This window comes from Physcomitrium patens, chromosome 12 (genome assembly GCF_059467195.1).
Source record: "Physcomitrium patens ecotype Gransden chromosome 12, ASM5946719v1, whole genome shotgun sequence".
NCBI lineage: Eukaryota > Viridiplantae > Streptophyta > Bryopsida > Funariales > Funariaceae > Physcomitrium > Physcomitrium patens.
This window is the reverse complement of record NC_143421.1, coordinates 9860193-9879746: the sequence shown is the minus strand read 5'-3', so window position 1 is coordinate 9879746 and position 19554 is coordinate 9860193. Positions and strand designations below refer to the sequence as shown.

At 39.5% G+C, this 19554-nt stretch overlaps 2 protein-coding genes across 4 annotated transcripts; both read right to left on the bottom strand.

Moving 5' to 3' along the window:
• Positions 1–4995: 4995 nt before the first annotated feature.
• On the bottom strand, positions 4996–12852 carry LOC112289963 (cullin-4). Its single transcript, XM_024535753.3, has 16 exons — positions 11620–12852; positions 10582–10697; positions 9964–10310; positions 9542–9722; positions 9285–9407; positions 8650–8937; positions 8054–8179; positions 7710–7811; positions 7444–7497; positions 7171–7277; positions 6818–7010; positions 6527–6664; positions 6207–6287; positions 6015–6095; positions 5763–5843; positions 4996–5621 (listed from the first exon to the last, which is right to left on the bottom strand). The coding sequence occupies exons 1-16, from the start codon at positions 11948–11950 to the stop codon at positions 5508–5510; spliced, it is 2463 nt and encodes an 820-aa protein (XP_024391521.1). The 5' UTR covers positions 11951–12852; the 3' UTR covers positions 4996–5507.
• Positions 12853–13880: 1028 nt separating this feature from the next.
• LOC112289962 (linoleate 13S-lipoxygenase 3-1, chloroplastic) lies at positions 13881–19057 on the bottom strand. 3 transcript variants are annotated; one of them, XM_073537571.2, is made up of 9 exons: positions 18946–19057; positions 17882–18321; positions 17471–17748; positions 17072–17312; positions 16385–16902; positions 16083–16190; positions 15595–15899; positions 15039–15305; positions 13881–14861 (listed from the first exon to the last, which is right to left on the bottom strand). In XM_073537571.2, the coding sequence occupies exons 2-9, from the start codon at positions 18306–18308 to the stop codon at positions 14105–14107; spliced, it is 2901 nt and encodes a 966-aa protein (XP_073393672.1). In that variant the 5' UTR covers positions 18309–18321; positions 18946–19057; the 3' UTR covers positions 13881–14104. The 3 variants fall into 3 exon arrangements, with proteins under 3 accessions (XP_073393672.1, XP_024391518.1, XP_024391519.1); XM_024535750.3 differs by having other exon boundaries at positions 18730–18993; XM_024535751.3 differs by having other exon boundaries at positions 18795–18974.
• Between the last annotated feature and the right edge of the window lie 497 nt (positions 19058–19554).

Here is a 19554-nt window from a genome sequence, read left to right as displayed (position 1 = left end):
AGATTTGAAGGTATGGTCATTGTTGTGTTGATGTGTTGTAACATGGGTATTATATAAAAGAGAAAAATAAGATCTATATTATAGAAGAACTCTATTAAAGACATTAAAAATTTACTTTAAAATCTGTAGATAAAAACAGAGAGATAGTGAAGATTTTAGTCTGTATTGCCTTCTATATTATAAAGGATTCGACTTACTTTGTAGGATCATAAAGAAGGCAAAATAAGGTAGATTAGAAAATTAAATTCCTATGAGCATTTTAAGGTGAAACTAAAAAAATATTTTAAAGGCAAAAATTACCTATAAAAACCCTGAAACAATATTTTGAGAGAATGAATTGTGAACCAAGGTTGAAACTAAATCCCAATGTACAAATCCAATGCCTACATTTCATAGATGGTTTTTTTGTTAGATTAGAAAGTGAGATTTGAGAACAAATTAGAGAATGTTTCTGCAAGTGTTGATTTTGAGGGTTTAGATTTTGTAATTACATTGTGTAATAACCAAAGTTATCTTAAAATAACTTCGGTTTTTGAAAAATATTATAGAATTTACATTTTATAGGATTTTGTAAGTAAATCTATAGATGAAATTTTATTAATTTGTGAAAATAGCTGTGATGGATTTGTATTACAAATTTAAGTTCAATTAGACATTTAGATTAAGATTTATTAGAATTCAAGTTGATTAAGCTATCCAAAATTGGAGATTTATAAGACAATAAGGATTTCTAAGATTTGGAAGAATTTGCTAGTTGAATCAAAGTGAAAATCAGTAGAGGTTTAACATTTGTAAAGACCAAAACATTTGGGAGAAAATTTATGGTTTAAGAGAGAGATATTGGAAATAAGAGCTTAGCATGAAGGTTGGAGAAAGGATGCAATTCAATTCCCATGTAGAATTTTAACTTTTCTCTCAATTTGTTAACTACAATTCTTTTCAAATTTCTTATGCATGTTTTTAATTAAGAGTCTAAAGTTTGTAAAAATTCTTATATAAAATCAATGATTAATTAGGAAATTAAAAATATTTTAATGTGATATTAATCTTGCAAAATATTAAATAAGATTTAATTAAAATTTAATTAGAATTATTTTATGGTTGAATAGAACTAAATTAAGTTTTAAGTAGGAATTTTAGGATTTGAGTAGGTTTTTAGGATTTGGATAGGATTCTATTAAAGATTGATAGATTTACTTAAGGATATTTATAAGAATTATTTAGAATTTAATTGAAGGTCATTTTATATTTAAATAAAGTTGGTAGTGGCTTAAATAGTATTAGTAGAGCCCATATCTATAAGTTTATAACAAACTAAATTGTCTTAGAGATGACTAAGGCTATAAATGATTTTAAAAGTTATCTAAAGAAGGCCATTTAAGAAAAATGTTGGTAGTGGCTTAAAAAGTTTTAATAGAGGCCTCATCCATGAGCTTGAAACATACTCAATTATCTTAGAAATAAGTGTAGGACATATAAATAACCTTAAAAATTATTCAAGTAAGGTCATTTAGGAATATTGATTGATTGATTAATTAAAAAATTGATAAAAAAATAATTGACTTAAAGATTTTAGAAGAGCCACAATTTCTAAGACAAGAATTTCTAAACACTTCATACATTCTTTCTGATTACAAAAAGAACTCAAGGTAAGTTGAAAACTCTTCTATAACTAAATATTTGGTGTATTTTTAGACTAAATTTTACATAACATAATAGTGCCACATAGCTATTTTTATGATCTTAAAATCATGATCAATTACTAAGCAATATAAGAATATTTTTTATTTTTTATTTTTTTCAAGTTTTATTTAAGATTACAATTTGAGATTATTGAAGTTTTATTATTTATTTTGAGATGATATTTTATGCCTAAAAAGTGTAAGATAGAATTGATAATTCTAGATTAAATTGTTTGTACAAGAAACTCCCACATTTAAAACAAGACTAATCTTTTTTATATGTCTTGTAAAAGAAAGTAAAGTGCTTGCATTCTAAGACATCTATTAGATTCAAGGTACACCTTACTTAACAAAATAATTCCTTAATGAATTATTCCTTAAAGGGTTGACAAGGAGCTATGCATGGCTATTGATTTGAACTAATCCTTATGAAGTCTTCATAAACAACAATAGTGTATAGAAAGTAATAGCCAAGTAGTCTTAGTCTACTATTATTGCTTACTTTGTGGACAAAAGATCAAAAGACTTTAATTTAAAACTTTGAAAGAAAATCTTTGAGGAGAATATAGATAATTATTGTTTTTAGAAAGGATCTAAAGTAAGATTATGTATATTTAAAAGCTACTTCTAAAGAAGACACCTATCAAATTTTGATTTTATCACCATTTAGATCTAAACTTAGTTTTTGTACATTTTAAGCTTAGAATTTGTATTTTGATTCTAGAACAATCTAAAAGCCAAGCGGTTTTTCATTCATAGGCTTCTTTAAATTCACCACTTAGATTGTGTTGAAAGAAATTTCAAAAAAAAATCCTTCTTCTTGTCTCATAAATTATAAAAAGATTAGAAAAAAAAATTAGATTGTGGCCTTAAAAATGAACATGCTATGGATTTGAGAGTTGATTGGAACCTTATAACATAATTTAAAAATATTATTACTAATATTATAAAGTCCATTTTAATTAACTATTTAAACCTTCTTATACAATGATGTTTTGTATAGCAAGTGATTATAGAATCAAAGAGTCCAAGACATTGGCAAAAACAAAGTTACAACAAAAATCTACCTTTGCAAGGAATAATTATGGATTTGTACCAAAACACAACATTCCATGATAATTAAAACTAAGAATAAAAAAAAAATATTATAATTACATATAGGTCTAATTTATCAATTCTAAATATGCAAGTAGCTATCTTAATAGAAGGAAATGGTTTTATCCTTATTTGACTCAAATATTGTAAAAATAAACAAAATCCTAGTAGAGCTATAGAACAAGATAAAGTAAAAACTAATAGGTTTTAATACACTCCATTCACATAATATCATTGAACTAATGTTACATCTTTTATATGCATTACTTTAATAGATGAAGTATTAGAATACCAACATCAACATATTTTATCAACTTAGGTACGAGAACATCACATAAGATTTGTTTATTTTTTTTGTTTTGTTTGTTTGTTTTTTTGTTTGTTTGTTTGTTTGTTTGTTTGTTTTTTTTTTTTGAGTTTTTATTCATAATAATTACAAATACCCTCAAACATGGAGCATATGCCTTGATAGTTCTCATGTTGTAACAAGCAGCTCAATTAATAGAGATAGTACCAATCTACAAGATTTTACCTATACTATTGGACTTATAAGAAAGTAAGGCTAGAGCTCATCTAATCTTAATTTTACATGACATTCTTTTGGTATTAATTTCTATTATAGAGATCATGGAAAATTTTGAAATATGAAATTTATGGACTTTGAAATTCTATGTGCAAGATGATGGCAATACCTTCACATCACACAAAGAAATATCTGCAAAGGTGGTGTAGCATTTAAGGATATAACTTTCCAAAGATTTCATTGGAATACCATGAAAGGAGAACTTTAAGATAACTCAAATTCTCTAAAATCCGCTCTTTTGATTATATGACCATCATTAGAGAAGATCTTATGCATAATTAATTCATGATAATTAAAGCTTAAGCCATCAACGTCCATTGAATTAAAAGATGTGAATTCAAGAGCCTTTACTTGTTTATTCTTCACTTTGTTTGTTATTTTGAACTATATAATTTTTGCTATATTATGTTTGTTTTTAAAAGTAGCCAACAATAATTATAGAGAATTGTAGTTGGATGTTTGTTGCACATTTTCTAGTGACCACAATCTTTCTAAATCTACATTGTTTCTAATTTCTAGCATTAAAGACACCATGGGAGGTGGATCATGTGATATCATAATTGAAAATACTTCAATCTTATTCTTTAATGTTGCCACATAGTTAGCTTATTCCACAAACTACCAACACATGTGATACATGGTTAACTTATTGACCAAGCTTTTAACCTACCAATCAACTACAAATATGTGTAAAGTCAAAATCACCTCTATGCACCTTTTAGAAAGCTTTTCTAGAAGATATTATGAGTTAATCTACTTCTATCTAAGCATATAAGTAATTACTGGAGTAAATATATATATCCATGACACCCACCTAGGTCCAATGCTTAGATTGACGTAAATATGGTGCCAATGCTTATTGAATCTATCCACACTAAAAGCATCCCTTTTCTCATACATAGAAAACCTCATTTTCTTGTGCGACAAGAATCACCATATAAGTTGGTGCATATGACAATGCAAAAAGCCTTCAAAATTGATAAAAAGATCCAAAAATCTTGAATCCAATTCATCTAGAGAAGAAAAAGATATTTTATCTCATGGTCATAATAAGGTTGTAGATCTAAGGAATTGCATCAATAGACAAGCAAGTTAACTATTTAAACCAATTCTTTGATTTTCAACAAACTGATTTAAAATCATCTGAGCAATGATAAGAAGGGTTTACTTTACAACTTGCTCAGCTCTAGATTCTTCTGGTCTACAAAGGAGTGAGAGGAAGCTTTACATTACAAGATTGAGAACGTTTATGGATTTAAAAATCATCTCTTGTAATATGAGAAGATAAAATGATCCTTCAAATTTTTGAAGCTGCAAAGTTATATTAATCCAAAATGAGTATTTAATATAAAGAAAAGGCTTCGGATACATTTTGAAATCGGTTGCTGTCAACCAAAGAATAGAAATGGAATTAATGGCATGCTCAATAAATAATTGTGATAGTGTGTTATCTACAAAAAGAGTCAAACATCTGTTGAGGATGGAAATACTACAGGTTGCCCAAGAGCATACCTGGCTTGGCAGTGCGTGTCAGTGCTACACTGGTTTTGAGCAGAGGGGCTACTTGACTTATAGAACAACATGGACCATCCCAAAAGAGATTCCGAAGAAAACACTTCGCCCGGCAACAAACGATGAAAATGAAAACTTAATGCTTAAAAGTGTGTGTTAAAATACATGAGGACGCAGTTCTATAACGATCTCCCAGACATGATTGAAAGAAGGCCATGTGCTCAAAACCTGGATTGGAGCTGAAAATAGGCTTCACAGTTGCTAAGAAGCTGCATTGCTGAGGATCATAAAATTGAGGATCAGCGCATAGTAGCTAAGGGACTGCTAGGCTGCTCCTCGATGTGAAAAAGGTTTCTACTTGATGGGAACCAGCAAAGCTCCCACATGCCAGGCAGACGATCCCTGAAAGAAACAAGCGACCACAAACTAGATTCTCCTAGTGTATATAAACAAACTGGGTCATTGAAGTGAAGCCACCAACATAAACATGTCGAAAGTGTTCACTTCCAAATGAGATATGATAGTGTGCTAGAAAAATTGTTTACAGAAACAGGAGGAAGAATGTCAACATAGCAAACTCTGCCTCCCAAAATAGCCAGAAGATTCAACAGCTTATCATATCAGTTCTAGAATATCTAAGCAAGGTAGTTGTAGATCTGAGGATTGGCTTTGTCCCTTTCAAGGTACTCCCGGTCAATCAAGCTCTCGATTCTTTTCTTCAAGTCAGCTGGTTTAATTGGAAATTTCAGCTGCAATTTAACATCACATGCGTTTAACAACAAAAAAAACACTTGAAATACAGAATTTCAATAACAGCACTACACATCATCGATGACTTGCAGAAGTGAATCCGAAATTCTGGATAATAATTCGAGGTATGAAATATTCACCTGCTGAAATAGTTCAGTTATTAACAATGTGTGACTTAACACCTTGCGTGTTTTCATGATCCGTACGATTGCAGCATCGATCTACACAAAACAACCAAATTGCAACAGAATCAACGAAGTTACATAAATATACAAACTTGAATTCTAGATAAATCGTGGGAAAAAAGTAAAAAAAGACTGATGTCTGGTGAGTGCTTGTAAATCAGATTGCGAGGAAATCTACAATCAAGTCAAAGTTAATAACTTCCAAACCTGATATTGGCGGTCCTGAAAGACTCGCTCTGTTGTAGTCGTATTCTCCTCAACAGTTTCCTTTAATTGTATTGCATTGACCTGATATAGGCATTCTATGAGTATAAATATCCGTAGCTGTTCTTAGGCTATTTGGCAGACGTGCAGAACTTAAAAAAATTATTAAAATGCGAGAAAACCAGAAAACATTACCTTGATTCGGAAGAGAGGAGCAACAAAGTCCTCATTGAAAACAAATGTGTCTTCATCTTCCACTTCTCTGCCCTTTGGTATCTGTATTCACAAAAACGAAACATTCAATAACATTTCATCTAGGGTACAGCTTCAACTTCTAAATCACTAATCAACTTCACCTTCAAACACATGATAAATCTAACAACACCACATATTACCCAGGTCAATATCATTACAAATGTTATACAACTATCAATATTTATATAAATATATGTTGCTATCAATTGAGGGTATCTGCAATATATATTTTTAGATAAAACATTAAATATACACTGTACCTTGTTCAAAACACGAATTTTACCACACGCCAATGATTGAAGGGTTCTGCGAAGCTCCTTGTCCTCAATGGCAGAAGTATCTTTAATGTCGTGAAAAGTCAAAGACTGGGCATCGTTGAAGAGCATCAGCACTAGAGTCTGTGGAGGGAGAGCGGGGGGAATAAAAAGTACGACGTCAGATGAGGCCTCTTAAACAAATCATACGTAAACAATGCAACAGACATAATTAAACATTTAGTAGGCGCTCCTGAAAAGCTAAAGTCGACGTTGGAAAAAAATGATTCACTTTACCTGGAAAAGAGAAACAGACAGCTCCTTCTTTCCTTTTGGGAAGTTGGCCTTCAGCACACAATGACCCAAAGAGTTTTGCCACATCAGACGTCGCCCACTGTGCTTACTTAGATAAAACTCCTTGAATATGTCCTGATACACATTGAGCTCGCGTGGAAGCCTAACCTCCATGGGTGGATATGTAGGCCAATAGCTACAACACCAAAAAATAATAAGATAGAATGCAGATTGCAAGTGTTAATCACTACACAATACTTCACATATAAAGCTTGACAAGAAGGCATCCAGAAGTATGGCACAAACCATTAAAAGAATCAACAAGAGAGCTTCGAGTGACTAAAAAGGTTTATTACCCAGTAGTGAGGACGTGAACGTTCATCTCAATTCCGGAGGGGAGCTTTAGCCGTGCCTGAGCAGACTGCCTAAATGACTCGTTGATTTCTCGAGAAAGCTCGATGTCCTGCAAAAGTAAAAGACAACAACAATTAAAATCCATCACCCTAAGCGCAAGAAAACTGAGTGTTGAGAAGCCAGTGTAAACCAACCACCAAAAGCTGAAGGTAACAAAAGAAGCAAAGGCATCGAGCAGAACAGAATTTGCACCTATCAGGAGAGAAGACTCATACCTTGAACATTCCTTCCAGTTTGTTTGTGAACTGACTCCCACATTCCGTCTTGAGCTGACAAAAGAGTACAACATTCAAATAGAAACACATCCATGAGACCGAATAATTCACCAGTGGTCTTAAGCTAACATCATGTAGGATGAAATTAATGAGTGGCAGAAACAAGGACAGGCATTCTAATCGCGCTGCTCCGCAAGGTATAAGAGCTCCATCACGAGCTGGACTGCAATGCTGAGGAACTCCATAGACTTCCTACACTTTCTTACCTTTGATATCATGGATTTCTCTGCATCAATGGAGGCGCTCTTTCCTAGAAGCAAGCGCTTAGCAAGATCCTTCTTGTAGAAAGCTTCAAATACATCTTTACCCTGGATTTAACCATTAAAAAACACATCCAAAAATACATTAAATCTGAAACAATTATCAAGTACAAATATACACACTTCAAAGACAATCCAATTCAAGAGGCACGAACTAAAAACACATACAAGATTTCCCATTCTAAAGCAGGATATATGCCACCCTTCAAAAGAGCAAGATTGTTCGTGTGCGTGTGTGTATGTTTTGAGAAATACAAATTCCCACGCAGATCAGGAAGCTCTAAGCATACCTGAATGAATCTAAAAAGCACCAGCACTTTATCAAGAATGCCCTCCAGCTCCTCTTCTGAGGTTCCCTTATTGCCAGAACGCAGCTTTCCATCAATGAATTTAGCAATAAGCTCAGCAGGCCGATTCTGAACACCATCACTTACCCATAATCAGCCAATGCATCCCAACCAGACATTAAGCCTCACAAATTCAAAACAAGTTACACTTTCAATCAAACATAAACTCATCTACACTAAATTCGTTATTTTCATCAAAATATTAATTAAAATGCGCAGTATATCAAAACTGCAACACGATAAAACAAAAAAAAAATAAATTAAAAAATAAATTATACGTGGATACTTTTTGGAAAAAATCTTGAACAAGGATTACCAATTAGCGAAATTATATTTTGAGAACCCGCGTCACACACACACACACACACACACACACACACACTCTCTCTCTCTCTCTCTCTCTCTCTCTCTCTCTCTCTCTCTCGCTCACACGCACCACCACCACCACAACCACCAACAACAACAACAATAACAACAACAACAAACGTGGTATTAACCTCTAGACTTCAACTCAGAGTTCAATTGAAGATTATATTCACCTGACGCAGATTGATCAGATGCTCGAACGCATCCTTCAAAGTGTTGGAAAAAGTTTCATTCCTAAAGAAGCTCTCTTCCCAGATAGCATCAAGTCGGGCCTTCAGATCTAAAAGCCAAGACACCATATCCTTATCCTTTTCTTCATCCATCACAGTGCTATTTCCCGTCGCCTTGATATAAGTGCTCAGGGCCATCTTCAAGGACTCCAAGGTATTCACCCGTGCAAACAACATGTACATCCGTTGAAGATCTGCCAAACGATTCGCATCCATCAACATGCTGAACCCCTATCATCACCCGCATGGCAGAGACAGTTAATATTCTTTCCACAAATGCATAAACTTTAACCGCAACTGATTAGAGAGAAACAAAAAGGAAAGAAACAAGAATATCTCAGTATACATTATCTAAATGTCAAGATAGCAAGGCCTGAGAGCTACAAAAACTGAAATCATACACATGCATTCTTTGATTAAAAAATGCCCAATCCTTATGATAGTATTAGTGTGCTCTAAGACGCAACATGATTTCTGATTTTCTATATCAGATTGACTAACCATATATACATGAAGAAAGGTCCATCTATTTCCTTGATCATTTTGAAGGGGAGGAGCTGAAGATCATGCTGCATTACCTTCTCCAGAATTGCAGTTGTATGACGACTAAGAAGTTGTTTCTCAGCAGTAGCCACCAGTGATTTCCGAGTACTTCCATCCAGATAGAGCAGGCACCGCTCATTCTCTTCATGAAGTCGATTCTGCGCAAACATAACGTCTCAAAAAGCATATTCCTGTCCGCAGTTCGTGGACCTAAAAATTGAACTCAAATTTCAGCTGGGACCTTTAAAAAAACCACCAAACTACTTCCTAGATCGAAAAACAGTGTACTCACCTCAACATGTTTAAGATAATCAGGCACATCTGTTTGCTGCATAAAGCGTATCCCCTCAGCTGCATAGAAATCGGCAGTACAATCTAAGAACCGCCTCTCAAAGCTCTCTGAATATATACAAAGAGCACTAAACATTCGTAGCAAGTGTTTCAGTAAACTCCGATCCACAGTCTCTCCCATCCTGCATGCAAACATAAACCCCAGGATAAGGTCATGTTCCAATCATCTCCGTGAAAACCACAAACAAATATTACATCATAAGCACAGCAAGAAATAATGATCCTTCCCAAAATCGTCTGATACTTAACAATGTGGTTACTAAAAAACCGCTCCTTGAAAGCTGTGCACTGAAGCTACTTGCCACATCTAACTTATAACCTTCAACACAGAAAAACATATCCAAGCTTACCACTAGATCTCACCTCTCCTTCTCGATAAGCGTGAGAAGACCAGAGACAGTCTTGGACTCAACTTCAGGGCAAGCTGAAAGATGGCGGCGGAAAAGTTGCAAACCCATATCCCACAACGATCGAACACCTGAATTCGGGATAACATAGGTTCGATCCAGATAGAGCGCAATGCTTCGGATAAGAAGCATTTGGTCGCAATGATCTTGCCAGCAACTTTCAACATGAGACAGGAACACCACAGAATCAGGACTGCGTCCTACAAGGTCTCGCAGCTTGACTGAAATGTGACTTTCACACTCCTGCTGCAGTCTCCTGTACAAATTCCCTGCCATCTTGTGAAGGCAGAGGTCCTCTACAGCCTGTAACGAAACCACAGCTGGCAAGTGTCAAAGATCAACGTTACTCAAACAGCTGAATAATGCATGTGAAGCTTCCAATCCTGACTCAGAAGTCAAATTTTCAAGTCAAAAGTCATTGTCAAACTAATGTTAACATACCCACGAAATGAGAACAATGAGCAACTAGACGACGCGATATGGACTTGCGAATCCAAGCCGCCATCCTTCATTTCACATAATTTATAAATAAATACCATATATTAGACTTAGAAGTCACAAAGAATTTGCATACCCGATATAGCTCCTCTAAACTGCAATTCACGGGCTGCTTTAAGTGAATTGCAGTTACGGCTTCTCTGAGCTTGGCCCATGTCACTTCTTCGAAGTCTTTAGGCAGCTTTGGTTTCTCTGTATTAAAAAAAACCCAGGCACATCAGGAACTTCAAGTATTCGAACGCACAACCTGTTTCGTATTCGCTAAGCTGCAGATAACGCACATTAGCGTTTCGTCCTGACCGACAGTAACACTGAAACCGATGAAGATTCTCAAAGTTAAACAAATAAGTACTCCACGGGCTGGATGCAAAAGATCCAATGCGAGGTGTCATCCAGCGCTTGATGTGAAAAATCGAAGAACTACTGAGAAACTGCCCAAAAGAACGGTACCAACCAACGACTCTGTTAACCAAATATCCCACTTACCATGTCACAACGATTCAGACATTACGAAGGTTCCATAAAGCTGATATATGATACTGTTCTGATCAAAACTCAAGACTGCTCCAACGAAATTTCTAAAATAATTCTCGATTGCAATTCCATAGGCTTCAAGAACTCACAGGAAAATATAAGATAAAATAATATATATATATATATATATATATATTATTTTTTTTTATGACAAGAATTTCCAAGATCTGGAGGGATCTACCCATTGACATAACATAGAAATCAGAGGTGCATTTTCACGAGAGAAATAAGTTGATTTCAACCACAATAACCACCGGAAAATCATGACAGCCTGTCGCTCGAAAAATCCTTAACCAACCTCACCAGCAAACGGAACAGTCGAAAACCCTAAAAACGTTGCTCTTTGATTAACAGAGCCATGACTGACCTCAGAACCTCACGGCACAAAGATACAGCGCAAATGATACTTTCAATTGCAAGTGCACAGCTAAATCTAATCAGCATTTCCAACTAATAATTACGAACAATTCAAATCTCACGACCATATCCAAAACCTATACAACTTAGAATGTGCACAACAGTTATTAAAGGAAAGATGCGCGTGCTTCAATCCTCATCGACATCCCACGAGAGAAACTACCTTTGAAAGGCTTGATTACCAACTTCCTCGCAGGCTGCGGTGGAGTGGCCTTCTTCCGTGATAAGTTCGCTGTAGTCCCGATTCCAGGACTACTACTCACAGTCATCGCCGATGCCGGCCCAGCAGATGCAAGATGGTCCTCAACGCCATTCATTAACATCATATCAGAATTGGTGACCTCTACAGCCATCCCCAGTTTTCCATTTTTCTCAAACCCATCCGGTATTGATGTCTGCTGCTGGTTCTTTGGCTTCTTGGTAGCTGATATCATATTCAGCGAGATGCCACCGCTTCCTCCGCTACTGCTGCTTAATCTCTTTTTCTGCGACATCAAATTCTACACTACTACCCCACCAACCTGACTGAAACCTAAGGGCCCCGCCCAACGCTCACCACGTCAACTCTTCCTCGCATCGCTGACCTACCCCTCCTTAGTCTCCTTCAATCCGCCAGCTCACAATCACTCTCCCACTCACATCCACCAGAATTGCCGAAAACAACCAAAATCACAAACCACCGAATCTCGAAATTCGGAAATCCTAATCAACTCAATCTTAAAAAAAAGAAAAAAAAGAAAAAAAAGAAATCTAAAAATCTAAAAAGAAAGAGAAAGAAAAGAGCAACACCACCACCACCTCTTCCTCTCACTCTCCCTCCTATCCCTCGAATTTCACCCTCCTCACAAAAAATCGAAAGCAAGCCCGCAACTGCAACCACAGCGACACCTCACAGAACCCGAAAATCCGAACGCAAATGCCAGCAGCAGCAGCAGCAGCAGCAGCTACGGCGGAGACACGAAAGGGCTGTAAACAAAAGCCATGCAGGAGGAGGAGGGAACAGGGCAACAGGGAGGGAGGGAGGGAGGGAGGGAGGGAGGAGCTGCTGCAGTAAAGTAAGTGTGGCCAGATTCGTGAGGGAGAGGAAAGAGTGAGACAGACAGAGAGAATGACGGAGAGAGGGAGCGGAAGAGGGGCAGAGAGAGAGATGGCTGGAGTGGGGAGGGAGTAAGGAAGGAAGGAAGCAGACGGGGATGGATGGGATGGTGGGGTACTACTAGTAGAAGTAACATTGCTGACTCTGAGATAGCCAGAGAGAGCCAGAGAGAGCCAGAGAGATGTTGATTAGTTACATAACTTACTTACTATTTCTTTCTCCCTTCTTCTTCCCTTCCCCTCCCTTCGTCTCCTTCTCTCTGTGTGATCGACGGACATGGCCCCGAATACTCCTCCCTCCTCCCTTCTTCCTCCTGTTTCGACTCGTCCTTATGCTTCTTCTTCTTCTTCTTCTTCTTCTCCTCCTCCCTCCCTCCTCGTAGGCGGGGCTGGGCGGGGCTCCCCTTTCACAATCCCCATTCTCCTCCCTCCCTCCTCCTCCCTCCTCCTCCCTCCTCTGCCCCGCTCCGTCTCTCTCTCCCTCTCAACCCCTTCAAACCCCCTTTTCTCCCAATTCTGTCCTGTTCCCCCACGGCAACCCCCCTTGGAACGACTGCTGACGTGTCTCTTAATTCACATTCCATCTCTACCCTTCATCCATCTCCATTCCGACTTCATCCCTCCTTCCCTTCCCTCCCTGCTCTTGAGGGTGCAGTTTTAGTTCCTTTCTATTATTATTGTTTTCAAGAATCAATATCAGTTAGAATTGCAATATATTCATCATTTTATTTTTTATATATTATCATGAAATTATACATATATTTTTACATTTTTATGTATTTTTGGTAATTATCATTTTTTTGTAATCTAGTTTTTAAATCATTACAGATCATACTCATGAATACAAAAGTCACAGATGTTGGCTTATTTTTTTTCCGTGTCACCATTTTCAAATTGGACTCACCACAAACCATGAATTCGCAACTATATTAAAACAATGTTATTTCTAGTTGTGCGTACGTTCAACTGTATAAATCTCCATTGTGAGAGCCTGCGTAGGTCAATATTTACCTTTTCATTGTTCGTCGCTCACTTGAAATTCACCCAGTCTTGTTTAAGGACATTTCGAAACACTCCAACAAAAGAATCAGTCTAATATCTTGTGATTACTAATTCGCTAGTCAACTAGTTTTTTCCAACCAATACATACGAGGATTAATTATAATGAGTATACAACACACATGAAACAATCACTGTAGGTACCCACGAGCTACTTCGTTGAGCGAATGGTTGCGTAATCACACACAAATGGTTAAAGACAACTAGAATCGGCAGCTGTAAATGCAACTTAAGACGTTCATTCGCAAACCAACTCCAAAGAGTCATGGGTGATCTCAACAGAAAATCAACAGCTAATCCTTCATGTACAAGGGCTGCAGTGCCAGGATACATAATTGATGAATATATTACTATCCCACCCTGGAAAAATCTACTGTCAATATATATATGAAAAAATATATATAAATGGTTACAACGCTTAACAATAGATGGAACATAGTCTACTTTGCATTCACCTCTTCGAGGTGTCTGCACAGTTTAGCAGGTTGAGCAAGCTAGATTGAAATGCTGTTGGGAATTCCTCGCATGGTGATCCCGGGCCCAGATTTCTGCAACAAAAGCTCGTAGGGGAGAGTGCCAGCACCTGCCCGGTGTTTGTTCGTCAGATCCTTGTTCCGCTCAATAATGATCTTGTCCACTTCGGCCAATCGGCTTGTGAAGGCCTGGAAAGCCTCCACTGCCCTTTGGTCATTCGTCCAATTCGTGTGCATGCCGTTGTAACCGAGGTACTCCTCGTCCGGGGAATGCGTCGACAGCGACTCCACCACCATCATTAACACGGTGGATTGCTCTTGGTTGGGCAAGGTTTGTAGCATGAACTTGTGAGGATCCTTTAATAAGTCCTTGAATTCGGGTCCGTCTACTTCCGGAACGAATTTCCTGGCCAGGCACGGCTGGTTTGGAGGAAAGCCGGCGAAGTCATACTGGCCGAAATTTACAGCTGCGTGATGTCCTGAGGCGATCCAAATCATGGTGGTTAGTATCTTAACCAAAGTCTCAGGGCTGTCGAGCGTTGGCCACCATTCCTCATCCGCCTTGTCCACATGACCCTTGGTACGAATCTCCGTCCACCACCCCTGGAGCTCGGCATCATCAAGGATGGTCTGGCTGTCGGGGTAGTACAGGGAAATGTAGTTGCGGATCCATTCCTCTGTGCTGGACCACACCAGAAGCCCGTCAGCAGCAAAGGGATAGTCCTCTATCCGAAGACGCAGGCCATGAGGAGCAGTCTCGTCCCGTTCAGCCATCCCTCTGCAACAGAAATAGGTGGACAGAGAGTCAGCATCGCAAACCCACAATCATTCTGCACTGCACCGAAAACCTTAGTTCGTATGTGAAATTCCTGGGATCAGTTACTATTCACTTTTGTTCACGTCTTGTCGCAACAAATTTTGGGACATGTCACTGGACATGACTTAGTGTGCACACCTTCGGATGAGATCTTCAGGCAAGGCCTCCTGATCAAACCGCCACAAAGCGTTGTACACAACAGCGCTCATTTCCAGGGCGTATTTTCCCGGGGTAAATGTCTGCTCAATGATTCCTCCTGCAGCAATTAGATTTTGCCTTGCTGCTGCGTTGATCTCCATGGTGTAACGAAGGTGAGGGTGGAGGAGCTTGGCAATCGGATGCAGGGCGCTTAGCTGCCTATATGTCGCAATGATATAGGGCTCTGTGCACGCATGTGTGCGCAACCTGTGCAGCACATGTCCCCATCACTCCGTCATTCTATTACTATAATCTAGAACCCCAAACTGCTAGTAGAGTCCAATTCATAGAATCTCAAACATCCCATACTCTCAAGTTTTGAGACTTCAAAGTTAAAATTGAAGTGAACTGTACAGGAGCAGAAAAACCCTTCGAAGAGTAAGTTTGGGATGATAACACCTATTGGGTTAATTACGAGCTTCTACATATTTTCTTCAAATTTTCTCATGCTTAGTGTCGAAAGACCACCCCCAAACAATAAGAAATGGCAACTTACCAATGGCTAACGAGCTGATGGTAGCCTGAGTCGGCTGTGAGGAAGTGCAGTTTGGCAAGCTGCCAGAGCCAGAAGGTGGTAGCCTCTTTACCCGGCACGAAAACACGTTGGCTACCGGGACCTCCTTCGATACAAGGCGGCAAACTAAGCTCTATTGCAACAGGTCTTAAAGCACCGTCGCTGTGCAAGAAGAACAACGCTCGCGTCGCATACATCTTCCGAGCCTCCAATTCGTTAATTCTCTTCACATAAGGCATGAAAATGTCGTGATAGTCTATGATAAACAGTTTCTTTGCGTCCATAGCCTGGTACAATACGAATTCTGGTTATGGTGGCAATTGCATTCCTATCCAAGAGTTTTGAACAACAGTAAAGAACAGAGAGTCCAACTTCAAAAAGAGAGTTCAAGAATCAGTTCCGTAATCCACACACTTCATGATCTGACGAGTCTATTCCCTCTGCTTCCTTCGGACACAATGTATGTTTACCTCAGCCACTGTCATGCCTCCCAACTGCCCCTCGATGAGCTCAGATGTGATAGCTGATACTTGCGGGCCGTAATTCTCCTCAGAAAGTGTGCTTCGAGGTGGAAATTTCTGCAACACAGATCATGAGCATACTGGTAACTACATGCTGCTCTCCGAACAAAACGTCCACTCAAGCGATCGTAACCACCTAACAGTTCATCCTTGACACGGGCCGTGCGTCAGAAACTAAGCGTTTCATTCAATACAAACCAGCTGCAGGAAGGTTTCTGCAGGTCTCCTTAAGTGGTCAAGCACCAGCTTACCTCGAGACAGTTGATAACACAGGGATTGATTCCGGCCAGAGTTTGACGAGCGAATTCGTCATCGCGCATCCACGCAAACCTATCTTTCGAAAGAATTTTAGGTTGAGGATATTTCAAGAGACTCTTCGGTGTCGTGGTTGTCCGAATGACTTCCCGTATAGAATCTGGAATTGGAAGACTATTCAGCAGTCGATTTCTCTCTCTCGTCATCTCCGGAGGCTCCTCTTCGTTGGCTCTTAAATCCCTCAGAAAGTCGGGGATGTTGAACTCTTTCGCGGCTTTCTCACGTATTTCGTTTCCTAAATCCAGTCCTTCTAGAAACAACGCCTCAATATCCTTGAAAGTATCAAACTCTCCCGGCGTCTCGTCAAAGAAATCTTTGATCGATGGCACTAGTTTATGCACAAGACCACGCAACGAGTTCGCAGTAAAATTGGATTGCTTCAAAGGCTCGAATCTCTCATCACGAGGGATGTATACCGCTTCTCCCTTTTCGATCTTTTCCTCTTTCGTCGGGTCTGCAACACCAGTGTTGCCACGAAGTCAGACAACATCCCCTCTCTCTCTCTCTCTCTCTCTCTCTCCCTCCCTCCCTTCCTCCCACCAGACAGACTCCCATCACACCGTTTTACAAAAAGTATTTGCTGTTTTTTTAAAGAGAATTCTAGTTAGCGAGCAAACAAGTACCTGCTTTGCAAGGATCACGGCCAGTGCGAACACGGCGAGGGTACTTGAATTCCCCTCCTCCAAGAATGGGCCGATTCAGAAGTTCATAATCCTTGTCAGGATTACCAAGATCATTGTACACTTGATAGTCGTAAATGCGTTCCCACTCCTTCCGCATACCCGTGCCATTGCCTCGCAGCGTCTTCAGCTCCTGTTCTCGTAAATCCTTCAGACCAGCTGGAGTTTCCCAGGGCATATAGACCTGAGCCAACGCACCAAGTCAGACATCTTGTCGACATTTGTGCTCTCTACATCCGCTATGTATTGCTTTATACAGAAGAAACCAAAACAAAATTGGAAATTCTTCTCCGTCTAGGTAGGATTCAAGAGAAGGTCTACAGCAGGACGAATAGGCGTTACCTTATTGTTGAAGAACACCCTAGGTTTAGGATCTTTGGTGGACGACGCAATGTAGGAGTGGCAGGGGAAGTAGACTGTTCCTGATGGCATTGATAGAGCGATGGATTCGATATATAACTCTGCTTGATGCATGTTGCGGACCAAAATGGCCCCTGGTTCCCCGAATTCGCTAATATTCAATCTAAACTCCGCCGTGTATTGCACCTTGTCTGCCTGCACTCTGGCCTTCTCTGTCCAGTCCTTAATGAACGTCTCCTTGCATCTCTTGCCAGCTCCCCCTGTCATCGACAACCCCTGAAGCAATAAGAATCTTCATGTAGCCTCCTCAAAAGGTCGACGCTATTAAACTCTTCTAAATTCGGAGACAATGCTTGAAGCAAGCACTTCCAAGAGGGCCAGATTGGTAAGTACCTGCATCGGCGTCTTCACTGACGAGCTGGAAAAAAACTTTGCTCCCTGTCAAATCAGAGAATACGTCCACAGCTTCTTCAATCTGCTCATCCCTGCTCAACCGCTTCTTTTTGGTGACTGTTATCACCGCTCCGACCGTGCTAAGCCCCGTGAAGGAGGGCGGCCTCACGGAATTGGTATTACGAACGACCACCTCGGAAATGGAATTTCCATTCGTTGTGGTAGAAGTGAATGGCGTGGAGGAAGCGGTGCTAGTTTGGTCACTCACACGGCTAACAACAATGCTTGGATGACGCTGACGTTTGCCAAATTGTGGCACCGAGTCCGCCAAGGGGGTGCCCCAGGTATCCTGTTTGAGTGAGCCCAAGCTTTTATCGAAGTTGACAAGAGCTGAGAAACTTGAGCCTGACAATGAAAGTTGCGCCATGGCCGGTTAATCTCTGAAAAAAAGCAGCCACGCACCAGGTTCAATTTCAAAACGAATGCAAGATTCGATAGCCTTATCCTCTAGCATTAACAATTTCAGCCTCTGATAATTTCCTGCGACGCTACACGATACTGGCAGCTCTGTAAAAGATTGTAACCCATGAGCAGGACACACAACGAAGAACAACATAACCATCGGAGACGTTATCCATGTCTGCAAACCTCGCCACAAAAAAGCCATTGCACCAACACTAGAACCATCACTTCATCTCAACCTCGCTCTCGCGTTGAGCTCCAATCAGATGCTATCGAAATCCAAATATAGATATCGACACAGACAACACCCAAAACAACCAAGTCAACGCAGCAGTACACTCTCCAGCTAAGGCTCAGCATCAGAGAGTGTAGCCATAATCACATACCAGATTTCCTGGATCCGAAACACTGCACTCCACAGTCACTAACTAAAGGAATTCGGGTATTCTACCTTAATCTAACATTCAGAACACCAATCCCTCAGCCTCAAGAGATCAGGAGAAGAGAGAGAGAGTCCGAACGACCCAAAATATCGTGACTGAGATTCTGCCCCGCCGAGCCAAAAATACTACCGCTCACCATCCACAGAGTAAGATATGTACCCATGAATGCGGCGACAATATGAGACTGCGACATCAGGAGATCTCACTCGGAGAAGGTCCCACGGGTTCTGTGATGTTTTCCTGGTGCCGTGAAACCTCGCCACGGTTGAAGCACGTGCGAAAGAAATCTTCGTGTGTCCCGCTTCGGAGCAAATGCGTTGCCAGTGAGTTCGCGACTTTTTCCCCGCTTTCTTTCTCCTCCTGCGTTTTCCATCTCTCTTTGCCTTTTGGAGCAGAAATGGGCTAACCCCTAATTATTATTACGAAGATACAGGGTCAGCGTAGTTGATGTTTAGCGGTAGTGTTTCAGTCACGGATATAGAGTAGGGTGAATTACGTATCTTATCAGCATGGATCGAATCTTGGGGGAGTATGTTTTCGGTGCAACTACACCCTATTCCCTTGTACCCGGCAGCTTGACTCAAGGTCCTTTCTGATGTTCAACTTTAGTTTGAGGGGATCCTGTTTGTCAGAAGTAGGCCTAACTCTGAACTTTGTGTGTTCAGTTCCCATTCCGTTCCTTCTGTCATGTTATTTCAGAACGAATCTCTTTCAGCAAGTGGGTTCATCTTGGGGCCAAGCTGATGTGCGAATACTCGAGTCAATTTT